The sequence below is a fragment of the Syngnathus scovelli genome, chromosome 7, assembly GCF_024217435.2.
Source record: "Syngnathus scovelli strain Florida chromosome 7, RoL_Ssco_1.2, whole genome shotgun sequence".
In the NCBI taxonomy this organism is placed as follows: domain Eukaryota; kingdom Metazoa; phylum Chordata; class Actinopteri; order Syngnathiformes; family Syngnathidae; genus Syngnathus; species Syngnathus scovelli.
In genome coordinates, this window is record NC_090853.1 from 11,275,147 (window position 1) to 11,288,980 (window position 13,834).

Below are 13,834 nucleotides of genomic sequence, written 5' to 3' on the forward strand. Positions count from 1 at the left end.
AGGACAAGTGAAATGCTGCTCTGACGTAGGAGTGACACAGTGGTGTGATAGAGATTGGAAGAGAAAGTAAGGACAGTGTTAATAAGATTAACAAAGCTCACGCGTTGTGTATCACATGCTTGTCCACAGCATGGCTCCAGTCCATCAACACTGTGACTTGCTCTCTTTGCTTTATTTGCTCATTTGGTGAATTCCTCTGGCCCCTGTTTTTGTTTGTGTGGGCGGAGGAGACTTCCTTTTCTTATACTTCTTCTTTACTGTAATATGAACTTTTCAAAATACAAGAACTGTGTCTGTGTGTGAACTGCCTTCATAGCAATAATAAATCCAAACATATTTTGCATTTGTAACATCTTAAATAGAGCTGTTAGTGTCAAGCTAAATACAGTACATATTTAATGCATATACAAATAATACTGTATATCGCGTTGTCTTGGAAAAGTTATGAAATTTGGAAAGTTATGAACTCCATAGTTCATACTGGAGGTCTGTGTGGATGTAGTTTCCCATAGCTGACATGTTGTGAAATAAAATTTAGACTGTGCAACTGAATGAACAGCACCAAATACTTCATTGAACTCCATTTGCCTCAATTGCTTCAAGACTTTATTACTCAATCGATATTTCAATTACTATGGCAATTTCTTGTAACTGCTCATCAGTGACCAGAGAGTGAAAATAATACAAAATGTAATAATATTCCAATGTAAACAGTATATGGAAACAGTAATTGTACATTACCAAATATTAGCGTGAGGGTCAACCAAATTGTAGATCATTGAACCTCATGATGAAATAAGACTAAATGGTAATATGATTTAGTTTGCTAGGGCAAATTCCACAAGATTTTTTTTTCCCCATTTCAACATGTAAGTCACTCTGTTGGGGTTAAAATGTGCCGAAGTGGGAGATTTGAAGGAAAGAATAGGCATTTGCTGATGACACAAGAGTGTGTGTGGGGGGTGAAACTGCCGGCCGGCGCGTGTGCAAGAGTGGGCGGGACCAAGCAGTAAGTGATGAAGTCATAGCTAAAGTAGGCGAGCTGGGAGGGTTTGGTGGAGGAGGGCCGACAAGAGGGATGAGCTCAGCTGCAGAGGCATGGGTTTGCTCACCTCCCCGCCCTCCCAGTGCAGCTTCAGCGTTCTGCCGCTGTGACCGCTGCCTGCTCGTGTGTATGTTTTGTGTACTGAGGCCGCCTATTCTCTTTAGAATGTACTAGAACAGAACAGAGGCACCAGCTTATGGTGGCCGACATGGTGGGAGACCTGTTTTTCTGGAGCTTCTGCTGTCTTCGGCTGTGGAAAAGGGACAAGAAGGTGAGTGGGAGTACGGATGCTGATGCGGATGATGCATAGTATGCATGAGCCGGGAGAAGGCAATTGGTTGACATGGTTTGCCGGCTCCTGCGTGCACTTTCCTCCATTTTTTTCCTCCCTTTTAAATTTAAAGCCGATAGCAGCGGAATATGTGTCATTTCAATATGGGTCACTTTAATGCTGCGTAATTCCAAAGCTCTCCTCTTTTCTGAGATGCGCTCAAGGCTTTTTCTTCATATAAAACTGATAAGCCATTGCACATCGGCATTATTTTTTAGAGAAAATGGATGTCCTGATTGTTTGATCATTCTTAAGTTGTCATCTCTGCCTAACTGGACCATAAATCCTTAGTGCCACAGTGAGTGTGATTTCTACAGTTATAGATGGAAAGGGCTAAATACATTAGCAGGGTCTTAAAAGCCAGGCCTGTATGTACGTACGGTAGAAGGGGGTTTCCACTCTGTACATCAATGTAGCCTACTGTCTTCCTCTCGCTTCCTAATTGTATTTCCCTAAATAATGTCTTCTGCAACTCTGAAGGGCAACATCACTTCTGATATAGAGGCCTGATCTTGATTATATTTGGGGGTTTTGCACAGGAAATGGTTTTGTCACATTTGAGTGAACTGTGAGGGAAGTATCTGTGACCAACTGAAATGTGTTGTTTTGGCTTTGTTGTCAAAATAGAATTATGACATTATTGAAGCTGTGGGCCCATGGATGTGTTAAGGACTTGTTTGGTGTTGTGGTCAAATTTCTTACAAGCAGTTTAAGCAGAGCCAAATCTGCGTTTAATTTGGTGAACCCATTGAGAAACATTGTGTCCACAGTTGATGAGGTCATTGTCTTCTAAACCAGACTATCTTAATGGTTCTAAAATGTTGTTCATAAATCGTGTGTGCTTACGTGTTTATTGGCTGTTACAATCTTTAGTTGTGTTTTTTTTTTTTTTTAAATAGTGGTTTCCAACCGCAAATGCTTGACCTCGGTATCAAGCTCTTTGTCCAGACAAGCAATCATCACCCAGTGAATATTCAGCATTTGGCCAGATGTCAAGCATCATTTGAGATTGCAATATCCACATGTTTTCCTGTTTGGAATTGGACATAAATTACACAGATTGGCTCAAAATTGTGTCTGTGCGCATTTCAGAAGCAAGCAAAAGGTCACACGTTAAAACAAACAAACTTGAAGGTGTGACTTCATCTTTGCAAATCTTGCCATCGTGATATCATAGTAAATGTTATTGTGACAATGAAGTCAGATGTTCATAAGAGAAGAATGAGCAGTGAGCACATTCAAGTCAATTGCTTGTCACCATTTTGTGTTAAGCAGCAAGGTAGGACGCCTGTCTGCCACTGACCTACATTTCAAAAAGTAAAACTTGTTTTGATAAAAAATAATAACTTAACGCTAAGCACAAACTCAAGACGTGCTGCCCTTTAAGGGCCTGAATATGTTGGCAATAGGGAACGTAAAACAATGACCTCATTTGTGTTGTGAGCCCCGCAGCCATTAAAGTAGAAACTGTGTTGCAAAATAATAAGCTTCCCCTTGAAGCCACCAAACAGTTCTGGTTTCTTTTGTGGGGGATACATTTGTTCTCTTAAAAGATGGTGCCACAAGGCCCTATGGTTCTCAGACACACTCAGTCACACACTCCAAACCATGATGAGATCATACACAGTTGATAAACTACAACAGCCTGATCACAGACGTCAGACGATCTCATTTAGTTGGTTGCTCAACAGTCACATGGTGGACACAAGCATTCTCCTCACAAATCTCTCAAACATTAATATCTTCCACTTTTATAATTGCCACCTTGGGGTGGATGCATTTCCTCCGCATGACGACCACAGCTGTCGTCTGTCGTATGTGGTTTTTGTGTGTATACTTGTGTGCGTATGTGTTTGCGTGTGTGTGTGTTTAAGCAAATGGCAGCTGCGGTGTCATGTTGTGCAGAGCCGCACACCCTTTTCATCCCTGTCCAGCTGTCCTCTCTTCTTCCTGTTTCCTGGCGTACACACACACACACACACACGGGTCATGTTTCCATCACAACAGAGACACCGCACTACATTCATTTCCTGAACTCCTCATTTAATTGGTTATCCAGTAATAAATTATTTTGACTTCACGGGTCCTAAATAATGTATTTCTTTTATATGATTTGTTTATACTGCTGCTTCTTTCCTCCTTAATTGTTTGAGATGGTGTTTGCATGCAATAAATGTCAAATCATGTCATAAAATAACTGTTTATGGCCCCTATGTTAACATTTCTCATCAAATCATAATAAATCTTTCATTCAAGCCAATTTAGGTCTTTTTTTTTTACTATGACCTCCAAAATCATCTATATGCTCCTGTCATCTCTGTGTGTGTTTTTGTTGTCAGTGCTCTTCTCCCCAGAGGGTGGAGCAGGAGGCATGTGGCTTTGGAAATTGATTTAATTGATTCTACTTGGAACGGTGCTGCCCATGTTTCCTCCTCTTTGTCTCGGATTTCTCCATTTCATTTTGTTTCAGTTTGACTTTTTAAAAGGGACTCTTTAGAAATGACGTGGTGTTGATGTTCACTAATCAATGTCACAAGCGTGTGTGTTTAGTCTGGAACAAAACAGCTTCAGATTTGAGTATAACATATATGTTATAGGTCTTGTGATTTATCTGATGCAGTTAGTGAGTTAATGTCATTTGTATGAACAAATGAAATCTGCAGAGGGATCTGGTTGATTTATAATGCTCATTGCTGCCTCTGTTTTTGGCTCTAACTCAATTCTCTTGCTTTTTGCACAACCGCCCTAAGCTCAAGAAGAGATCTGGCAGCAGCAAATGTAATCTACCAGACCTTGCCCTACTTCTCACACCACTCACAGGCCTTGTTTTGCTTCCTTGGACATGGCTATACCCGATTCACAGTGCAGTTTTGTTTTTCTCTCTCACAGGTTGCAGGGGAGCAAAAGTATCACCCTGAATGCTTCACCTGTCTGAATTGCCGAACATTCATCGGTGATGGAGACACGTATGCTCTGGTGGAGCGATCCAAACTCTACTGGTGAGCGATGACTTTTGACAAGTGTTTTTAATTTGGCAGAAGGAAGTCTGCCTCGCAATTCAGAAATTCAGGGTTCAAATAATGTCTCTGGTTGGTCATTTGTCTACATGTGCTCTGCAATTGGCTGGCGATGACCGCCCTATACGTCTCAGGGGCCGGCCATTTCGTCTTGTATTACCAATTGGTGTTGACTGAAAATGACATCGCAGTGCCAAAGGGCTCAGGTATTAACTGTGATGTCATTTTCAGTTGACAGCAAATGGCAGTGCAAGATAAAAAGGCCAAGCCTTAGAGGTCCTGTTTAGAAAAAGGGGACAGAAATAAAAACATGTTTTATCATCCAATTCAGCAATTAATCTAAAAAGACGAGTCTACAGTTTCATTGATGACTAAAAGAATCGTTAGTTGCAGTCCTAGTTGCGTGTCTTTGTATTGAAGTGGTCATTGTGGCCGCTAAAGTCTTGCAATGCAACTTCTGGTGTGGGTTGTGACCCAGAATTTATTTTAGCTGCTGCTATTGCAAACTAAAATCTAAAAAAAAAAGAAATAAAATATCTAAGCCCTTTTGAAGTGCACCCAAAACCACAAATAAGAAGCAGTCGACCAAAAAGAAATTGAATATAATTTTTCATGAGCTGTATAATTGCAGCTTGAGTGCACACTTTTTAATCACGCTCAAATCAGGAACACTTCCAAAGACTTTCTGAAGCCACATGAAGTCGTGAAATCTATTAAAGACACTGTAGAAACCTTTCATTTACATGTTTTGGGTGCTAAGTGATGTTTTGAAACTCAGACCAATCTGCATGAGTCATCTAGACACTGTTTGGATGTGGCAGTAATTGGGCTTGCAGTTTGACCAAATCTTTAATATGCCTTGGAGCCTTTCAGTATGTGTGTCAAATAGTGCTTACTGTTAGCTGGGTGAGCTGTGGGGGTTAGTATGTGGCATCTCTAGCTTTGGCTTGAAAGAAAAAAAACAACTCATGCAGTGGTTTTAGTGAGAACTTATTGCTCGACAAGACACAGCAACAACCAGTGTTTGGTCTTCATTCTTAAGAGGAAATGATGTTTAAAAAAAAAAAAAAAAAAAAAAAAACATAACATAAATGATACAGGTGCGGTGTTCTCTGCAGTTTAAAGTCACTGAGTCAATCATGATTAAGAATTCTGTACCTCTCAATGTTTTCTGCCCTCGCTCCAGTGGACACTGTTACTACGAGACTATCGTCACCCCCGTGTCGCTGCCGGACTCGCCATGCTCGCGGATCCCTCACACGGTCACGCTGGTGTCGATCCCCGCCTCCGCTGAGGGTACTAACGGGCGACGGGGGAGGGGCTTCTCGGTGGCTATCGACCAGCCGCTCAGCCCCAATGAAGGCTGCAGTCCTGAACTCGGACGCACCGTCAGGGTCTCTCAGTGAGTATGCAAGCCCATGTTTTTGTGAACAAAAAGGAGGTCAATAAATAATGCAATGACATATTTAACAGTGCCAGACAAGAGATGAATGATTGTATTTAATAGTAAGTGTGAGTAATCTTCCTTTGTTGTGAAAGTGTTTTATTCCTCCTCCCCAGGGTTGATGCTGATTGCTTTAGTCCAGATGTCAAAAATTCCATCCATGTGGGAGACAGGATCCTAGAAATCAATGGAACACCCATTCACAACGTTCCTCTGGATGAGGTATTTGCCACACAGCCCGCAAGCCAATTTATTCATTATGCCACTTAGGGATTCCCTGCTGCATTTGATGCATAATTTTGTGAGCCAAACCATTTGATGTGCCTCTAATTGTACTTGTGGTTAAAAAGATTATCGTAATCATACATTTATGGAATTATGAAAACAAATGATGGTAACACTTAAAAAAAGTGTGTAAAAGCATTTCTCCACGATTACTTTTATCATGACATTAGATTGACCTTTTATTGTGATATTTCTCAGATCGACCTGCTCATTCAGGAAACAAGTCGGCTGCTGCAGCTCACCATCGAACACGACCCTCACAGTCGGGTGCAAGACGGGAGCTCTTCAGAGTCTGGGGAGCAGGTGGATGGCCCACTTTCCCCGCCACTTTCTGCGGGGCCCAGCCCCATCTTACCCATCCTGCCTATCACACAATCCCCCATCCCTGACATGAGCAACTTGAAATCACGCCTTGTCACGTAAGATGTTACTAACTTTGTTTTCTTATTTGCAGTAATTTGTCGATGGTTGAATTGGCAAAAAGTGTGTGAACATTTTGCACTAAATCTACTGTTGTTTGTTTGCACCACTTACTTTTAAGCTTAAGGAATGTTTATGCTGTTCTATAACTTCTTTACAATGCAATAAGAACTGTAATTGTATAATTACGTCTTCCTTTATAATGTGCACTGTAATGCTGTTTTGCACATTTTTCACATTAAAAAAAAAAAATTCAATAAAGCTTTTGTCTTAGCTCTCATGGGTCATTGCTGTTAAGTGTATGTTCTCTACCAACCCTCATAAAAATGTCTAACATAAAATGCTGCATCAATTTTTCCAGGCGGAGCTACAGCATCGAAAAGTCGCCAGGCTCCAGCAAAGCTGCATCCCCCATCTCGCCGAGGAAAGACATCAACCGCTCCGAGTCGCTTCGAGTCGTCTCCAACCGGACGCACCGCATCTTTCGCCCGTCTGACCTCATCCACGGAGAAGTGCTCGGGAAGGGCTGCTTTGGACAGGCCATCAAGGTACATTTGATGCTATTACATTTAAGTGGAGCACATAACTGTGTTTGAGAGATGAGGGTGATGATGCAAGGTTCTGGGTTAGAATCTCAGCGGTGTTGGCCCTCGTTCAATGTCAGCTGAAATTGGCTCTCGTTCACCCGCACCTCTAATACGCACAAGCAGTATGGTGAACTTATGAATTGCCTCCTGTTGAGGATTAATTCCAGTTGCTCTTGACTCCAGGTGACCCACAGGGAGACAGGAGAGGTCATGGTTATGAAAGAGCTGATTCGCTTCGATGATGAAACGCAGAGAACATTCCTGAAAGAGGTGAGTGATTGAGGGAGGATATCCTCTTTTCTTTTTTAAATGCATAGCAGATGAATGATGTTTGTCGTCACCTCTGGGTGTAAAAGGAATGTTTTAAAAGGAACGCCCTTTGTGGAATGATCACAATATTGCACGAAGGTGTTCCTTTGGGCGGATCAAGTGACGAGAGAATGACCTCAAAGGTACTTGGCGATACGGTCCAGCCCTCATGATGACAGTAGGTGGTGTCCTCTGAGGTTCACATGTTGATGATGGTGGTTTAGTGCCAAGGAACAGAGGATGGAACCTCCTTAGAATAATATCCTGAAGTGCTTGAAATAGGCTGCTTGGATGCAGCGTCACCACAAGTCTTCATTGGAGATGGACTAAAGGTAGTAGTGCCATCTAGAGGCAGAAAAAAAATCTTAGGTTGACCTTTATGGGTTGAAACATGTTTTATACATCTTCTATGTAATAAAAATATAACATAATAAATATATAATATATAAAATCCTCTTTTTACACAATTAACTACAGAGTAGAACAGATTGAAATTGTTCCCTTTTTCGCTTTAATTACACAGAGTCATATGATTTCTACCGTTTCATTCATTGATACGGTGAAGTCATACTCTCAAGAATTTGCATAGACTATTGTAATAATTATAATGTTATTTTTGCACATGACAACATTGAAGCTACTGATTTCCTTGAAACATTGTGTAAGAGCGGGGCAGCATTTATAGTGGAAGAACAATTCCCTTACAAGAGGCAATCTATTTTTTTTATACACATACATGAGTAGAATGGACTACTAAACAAACTAAAAAAAGAAAAGGATGACTCATCATGACAGCACAACTAAGAAGTTTTTATTCTGGTACCATTAGTTTGGGAAACAGCCCTAAACTCTAAAACTGACCACCAAGCAATTACTGTATGTGAGAAGGCGTTGTGAATTCTCTGCTGTTGACTCGGAAGTTATAAAACTGTCGTCGTGTATTGTCTCATCAGGTGAAGGTGATGCGTTGCTTGGATCACCCCAATGTGCTCAAATTCATCGGCGTCCTCTACAAAGACAAGCGACTGAACTTCATAGCAGAGTACATCAAGGGTGGCACCTTGAGGGAAATCATCAAGAAAATGGTAAGAGGAATTTATGTGCTTGGGGAGTACATTTTAAGTGACTCTGGTCCTTTTTTTTTTTTTTTTTTTTTTTTACAATAGTCAGTCCAAATGAAGGTTTATATCTATTTTATGTCGCATTTTTTCCAATGTTAATGTCAATATCTCTTATCTCTCTCAGGATAGCAACTACCCTTGGAACCAGAGGGTCAGTTTTGCCAAGGACATAGCTGCGGGCATGGTGAGTTCATGAATTCCATTTGGATTAGCTCAGTGTTTGTTGTGTATTTGGCTTGCCATTTGCACAATGATCAATGTCACGCATGACTTGAATTCCTGTTGTCACAATGTTGGCCTCTTGAAGTGAAACAAGGCACTTTTGTTCCCATGCTACATTTTTTTTTTTTTTTTTTAAACTAACACTGCAAACGTTTGTTTTCTTGTCTGTCATGTAGTCATATCTGCATTCCATGAACATCATCCACCGAGACCTGAACTCTCACAACTGTCTTGTCCGGGAGGTAAGAACTCTTATCTTAAAGGACATGTTTTCTTTGCACATTCAACACAGTGGATCTGCCACTTGAAAAAACAAGGCTGAGCTTTGTTAACACAAATTGCACTTCTTACAATGCACTCTTCAAGTTTATTTTAATCAGAGAGTAGGTAACTACTAAGTAAATCTCAAAGAGCAGATTGTAGTTGAATATGCTGCAATTTCTGTGGATTTTTTTATATTCATTTATTTAATCTATGATTCGTCAGTAAAGATTGAATAGAGGACATGTTTTATGTCTTTGTGAAGAACAACACGGTGGTGGTGGCAGACTTTGGATTGGCCCGACTCATGGTGGATGACAAACACGAAGAGAAGTTTTCGCAGGGTAAACTGCCGGGTCTGAAGAGGCCCGATCGCAGGAAGAGGTACACCGTGGTGGGGAACCCTTACTGGATGGCACCTGAAATGATCCATGGTATGTATGTGGAGAAAAATGTTTTAAAATATTTTATTGAGGCATAGTATAAAAATACATGACAAATAATTACTCTTGACTTAATCTGATTTGTTCTTTTGCTTTCACAGGAAAGAGTTACGATGAGAGGGTGGACATCTTCTCATTCGGTATTATGCTATGCGAGGTGAGTTATCCTCCATTGTTGTGTTGTGCATTAAAAGTAGGGGAGGCAATTCTGATATGTATTTTAGTTTTAATACAGATCAGGGATTCAATGTTTCTACATGTAAATCTATTTGAGGCCCAAACAATTGTCTACTTTCTACCAAGTCGAGCTCACAGTCAAGTTCTCCAGAATCCCAATGCGTATTTGTTCATCATTCACTCGTGTTTGAGAAAACCTTTTACAAAAGTTCCAAAGAACTCAAAACTATTTCCTAGTGATGTAACTAGTGTGTTTTTTTCTCTGGCCACACGCCCTCAAAACTATTTGCTAGTGATGCAACTAGTGTGTTTTTTTTCCCTGGCCACACTCCATTAACCTCATCTGGGCACAGATGAGTTGCTCAAAGACTCCAGAATATGACCAAAGGGGACAGTATTACATCAACGCTAAAAGTTGTCTCATGTGGTTGGTTACTGCCAGGAAGGCAAAATGCCTCCATGGTCTGCTGGAAACAATCAGTTTTGGTCTGGAGGTTTTATTTGCGCACAGCTGCAGAAGGGCAGAATTCCTTCATTTATGCTCACTCTTATTTTTTGTGTGGCCTTTCAGATCATTGGCAGGGTCAACGCTGACCCAGACTACCTCCCCAGGGCAGTGGACTTTGGACTGAACGTTTCGGGCTTCCTTGAGCACTACTGTCCTCCCGATTGTCCCACGGCCTTCTTCCCCATTGCTGCTGTGTGCTGTGACCTCGACGCTGATAAACGGTCAGATAACTCATGGAACGGGACAGTTTAGACAAAATGTGATGCCTTCCTCTCTTTAGGTGTAAATTTAAGCTCATCCGCTGGTATTAGTTGGAACTAAACGCGGCGTAACCGAATTGATGACACAATTGGCGTTCTTATTCAGTGTTGCTAATCTTTCTCCGTAGCCCGGCTTTTACCAAACTGGAGGAATGGTTGGAAAATCTGAAGATGCACTTGGACATGGGCCTGCCGCTCGTGTCTGAAGTGGAACAGCTGCACAAGGCATTCTGGGAGAACAACAGCATCACTCGGTCCGAGAACGGCCTGCACATCCACCCTGATGAGCGAGAGTAAAGCATGATGGGACAGGAGAAGGGTCCAAGTGACGGTCTGCCCCCTGCGGCGACGGAATCGTGTCTTGTAACTCGGGCCACGCCCCAAGCAGATGCAATACGTACAGCTTGGCTCAGGCCTGGCAAGTAGACTCAGGGGCACAAGCGTGCATCTGAAAAGCCACTTGTTCAAGATGAGCGCACATAGTCTTAAGTCCAGTGGAGAGATTGTCACTATGACAAGCCGGATTCTGCTGCACATGACACTCATGTAGAGCATGACGTATGCAATCAGCATCCACCTTCAAATCATAGCTCCACCCTTTGCATAATGTAGATTTACATTTGCAGTTACTAGAGAAGATAATGATGTGACTTAGGCAGCAAGTTTGGACTTCTACAGGAAGCATTGCTACCTTGATTTAGTCACATGTCCTGTTTGTCACATAATGTGTACAAACCCAGTTGAATTTAAAATTTCCTCTATCGTTGACTAGAGAGTGCATGGCTGTACATTTTGGCTTCATTCTTATTCATCATGTCCCGGAACTGTTAATGCTGATTGTGTAGCGCTGATTCAACTCTGAGGTGCGCACACGCACGCACACGCACGCACGCACACACACACACACACACACACACACACACACACACACACACACACACACACACACACACACACACACACACACACACACGCGCGCACATGCACGCACACGCACTCACACATGATTATGGCTAAATTGAGTATAGTCCTTAGCATCTCTACTCCCTGGTAATGTGGCATCCTCAGTATTCTAATGTTCAAAGTGTACATAGATGGCAACATTGTAAATGTGTTAAATATTGTACATGTAAAGACATATTTTCTATACGTATTTGCATCATTGCCATATTTGTATTGGCTGGCTCAACTTTAGTTACAATTATGGAGATTGGAAGGTTTTGATTGCGGTTTATGGGTGTTGGCATTTGATAGATGATTGTTACTCCACTGCTCTCCATTTGATTTCTTGAGCTGTTGCAATGTGTATTTCAGTTTTTGGTTGACTGCTCCTTCAGAATTAACTGCATCGAAGCTTTTCCCCCTAACCATGTGGAATATTCAAACACCCTTCAAATTTTGAATTGCAAAAATAGTAATGGGTGGCTCGGTGGCGCACTGGTTAGCACGTTCGCCTCAGTTAGGACGGTGTAGGTTCGATTCCACCTCCGGCCCTCCCTGTGTGGAGTTTGCATGTTCTCCCCGTGCCTGTGTGGGTTTTCTCGGGGCACTCTGGTTTCCTCCCACATCCCAAAAACATGCTTGGTAGGTCGATTGAGCACTCCAAATTGTCCGTAAGTGCGAGTGCGGACGGTTGTTCGTCTCTGTGTGCCCTGCGATTGGCTGGCAACCAGTTCAAGGTGTCCCCCGCCTACTGCCCAATGACTGCTGGGATAGGCTCCAGCACCCCCGTAGGGACAAGCGGTATAGAAGATGGATGGAAAATAGTAATGTATACTGTATCCAGTATATCTTCATGTTGTTCATTTATTTATTGTTTACATGTAAATTCTGTCTGTAAATATCACTTTATATTGTGTGTCTTTACTCATGTCAATTGCAATGATGTGCACAATCGCACCACTTGGAAATGATCGCTTCCCCCCAAAAAAATCTCACTTGCACCTTTTAAATCTCTTGGCTGTAAACTCAAATGTTTTATTTCTGGCTTATGTTCACACAAGCTGCATGGTACAATTGCTATTAGTTGGTTTGCCTTCTAAGCCTGAATATTGTGATGTTAAAGAACATTTTTAAATAGATAGTAAACTAAACAGCATCTGTTTTATATATAAATATATGGAAACCACTGAAATCTTTTGTATGGATTTTCATTTGCACTATATTTACCAAATGGCTGGTTAAAGCCATGTTTTTTTATTTCCTTCTTTGGGCTACTTGTGATAATAAGGAAATGTCAGTTCAGGTTGATTAAATGATGCAAGACACTGATTGAGCCTTTTAATATGTTAACGTACAGGAAAATCTATCCTCTTGTAATCTAACTGGACTTGGTTATTAAAATGAAACATTTTACATCTTTCATGCAAATTTTTGATTGATCATCTGTGGTGAAAATTATAGAGTAGGATTTAAACTTTCAAGATATGCATGTCCAGTTTGAATGCGACAGAGGATAGAGTTGTCCTGTGTTAGCTTCTTCAAGGATGTGATGTCCCAACTCTGCTTGCTGCCTTGCTCAGTGGTCCTTTGTCAATCATGTTGTGTGTCGTGTCTGATGGCTTGTCTGCAATCACTGATCATCTTTTGCCCAAAGTAGAACTTTTGCCTCTTCAGTAGTCTTTTGGCTCAGGGCCGTCAATTTCCTGGTTTTCTTTAACCATGAAGTCGATCCGGAACACAGTATTAACAGATGTAAAGAGCATGTGATCAAGTCGCTTCCTATTCAAAATATCTTATTTACAGCAAACCATTCCACGGTGATGTGTTACCAGTGTACTAACTCTTAATTCTTATGTGAGCATGTCGATGATGTCTCGGTGAGAACGATGTGATGATCAATTAGAATGTTGCCGCAGCACTTCTTTGCAAAGGATCAATACCTCTGATCAATGCTGTGCCTTTGTTGTAAGCTAGCCTTGCCAACACTTGAAAATGACCTGATTTCCTGATTTTTTTTGTTTGTGTTTTTTTGTATCATACACGCAAGCCTGATTTCAGTGGGCTGAATATCATGTTTATATAAGATTTTCTCCTTGTCCTTTGCTTATATTTATATTTTCCTGAGCTTCACTCTCAAGTTTTGATATATTAATATTCTAGTTCTTTTGTTGTCTTATTTAAGTTTTACACAAGCTGTGAAAACAATTCTGCACTTTAAATCCTGAGCGTGAACATTCGGACTCTTGAGGAGACGAGTGTTATTTTTTCATTTTACTTGTTGTCACGGCTTAAAATAAAATTGTTGCTCCTTAATGAAACCAGTGAGTGTTGATTTCTAATAACAATGCCATCACCAATGCCTACATACATAACATATTGTAATTGTTTCTGATGTCCATCCTTTTCCTTTATATACACTTCTTGACCTGGGTCATGGGTGCGCTGGAGTCTCTCCCAAATGA

The 13,834-nt window shown here is 41.2% G+C and overlaps 1 protein-coding gene across 4 annotated transcripts in view; it reads left to right on the forward strand.

Annotated features, from left to right (window-relative positions):
* limk1a (LIM domain kinase 1a) overlaps positions 1-13,690 on the forward strand; it is a 32,827-nt gene extending 19,137 nt beyond the window's left edge. For 3 of the 4 annotated variants that reach the window (XM_049725469.2, XM_049725472.1, XM_049725470.1), the window contains 13 exons: positions 4,266-4,375; positions 5,580-5,795; positions 5,954-6,059; positions 6,321-6,541; positions 6,904-7,090; positions 7,313-7,399; positions 8,392-8,523; positions 8,684-8,743; positions 8,958-9,023; positions 9,308-9,476; positions 9,587-9,642; positions 10,234-10,391; positions 10,559-13,690. In XM_049725469.2, coding sequence (XP_049581426.1) covers positions 4,266-4,375; positions 5,580-5,795; positions 5,954-6,059; positions 6,321-6,541; positions 6,904-7,090; positions 7,313-7,399; positions 8,392-8,523; positions 8,684-8,743; positions 8,958-9,023; positions 9,308-9,476; positions 9,587-9,642; positions 10,234-10,391; positions 10,559-10,727 — 1,737 coding nt within the window. In that variant the 3' untranslated portion in view covers positions 10,728-13,690. Of the gene's footprint in view, positions 1-1,168; positions 1,317-4,265; positions 4,376-5,579; positions 5,796-5,953; positions 6,060-6,320; positions 6,542-6,903; positions 7,091-7,312; positions 7,400-8,391; positions 8,524-8,683; positions 8,744-8,957; positions 9,024-9,307; positions 9,477-9,586; positions 9,643-10,233; positions 10,392-10,558 lie in introns of those variants that run through there. The other variant, XM_049725471.1, reaches the window with a different exon arrangement.
* Positions 13,691-13,834: the final 144 nt, after the last annotated feature.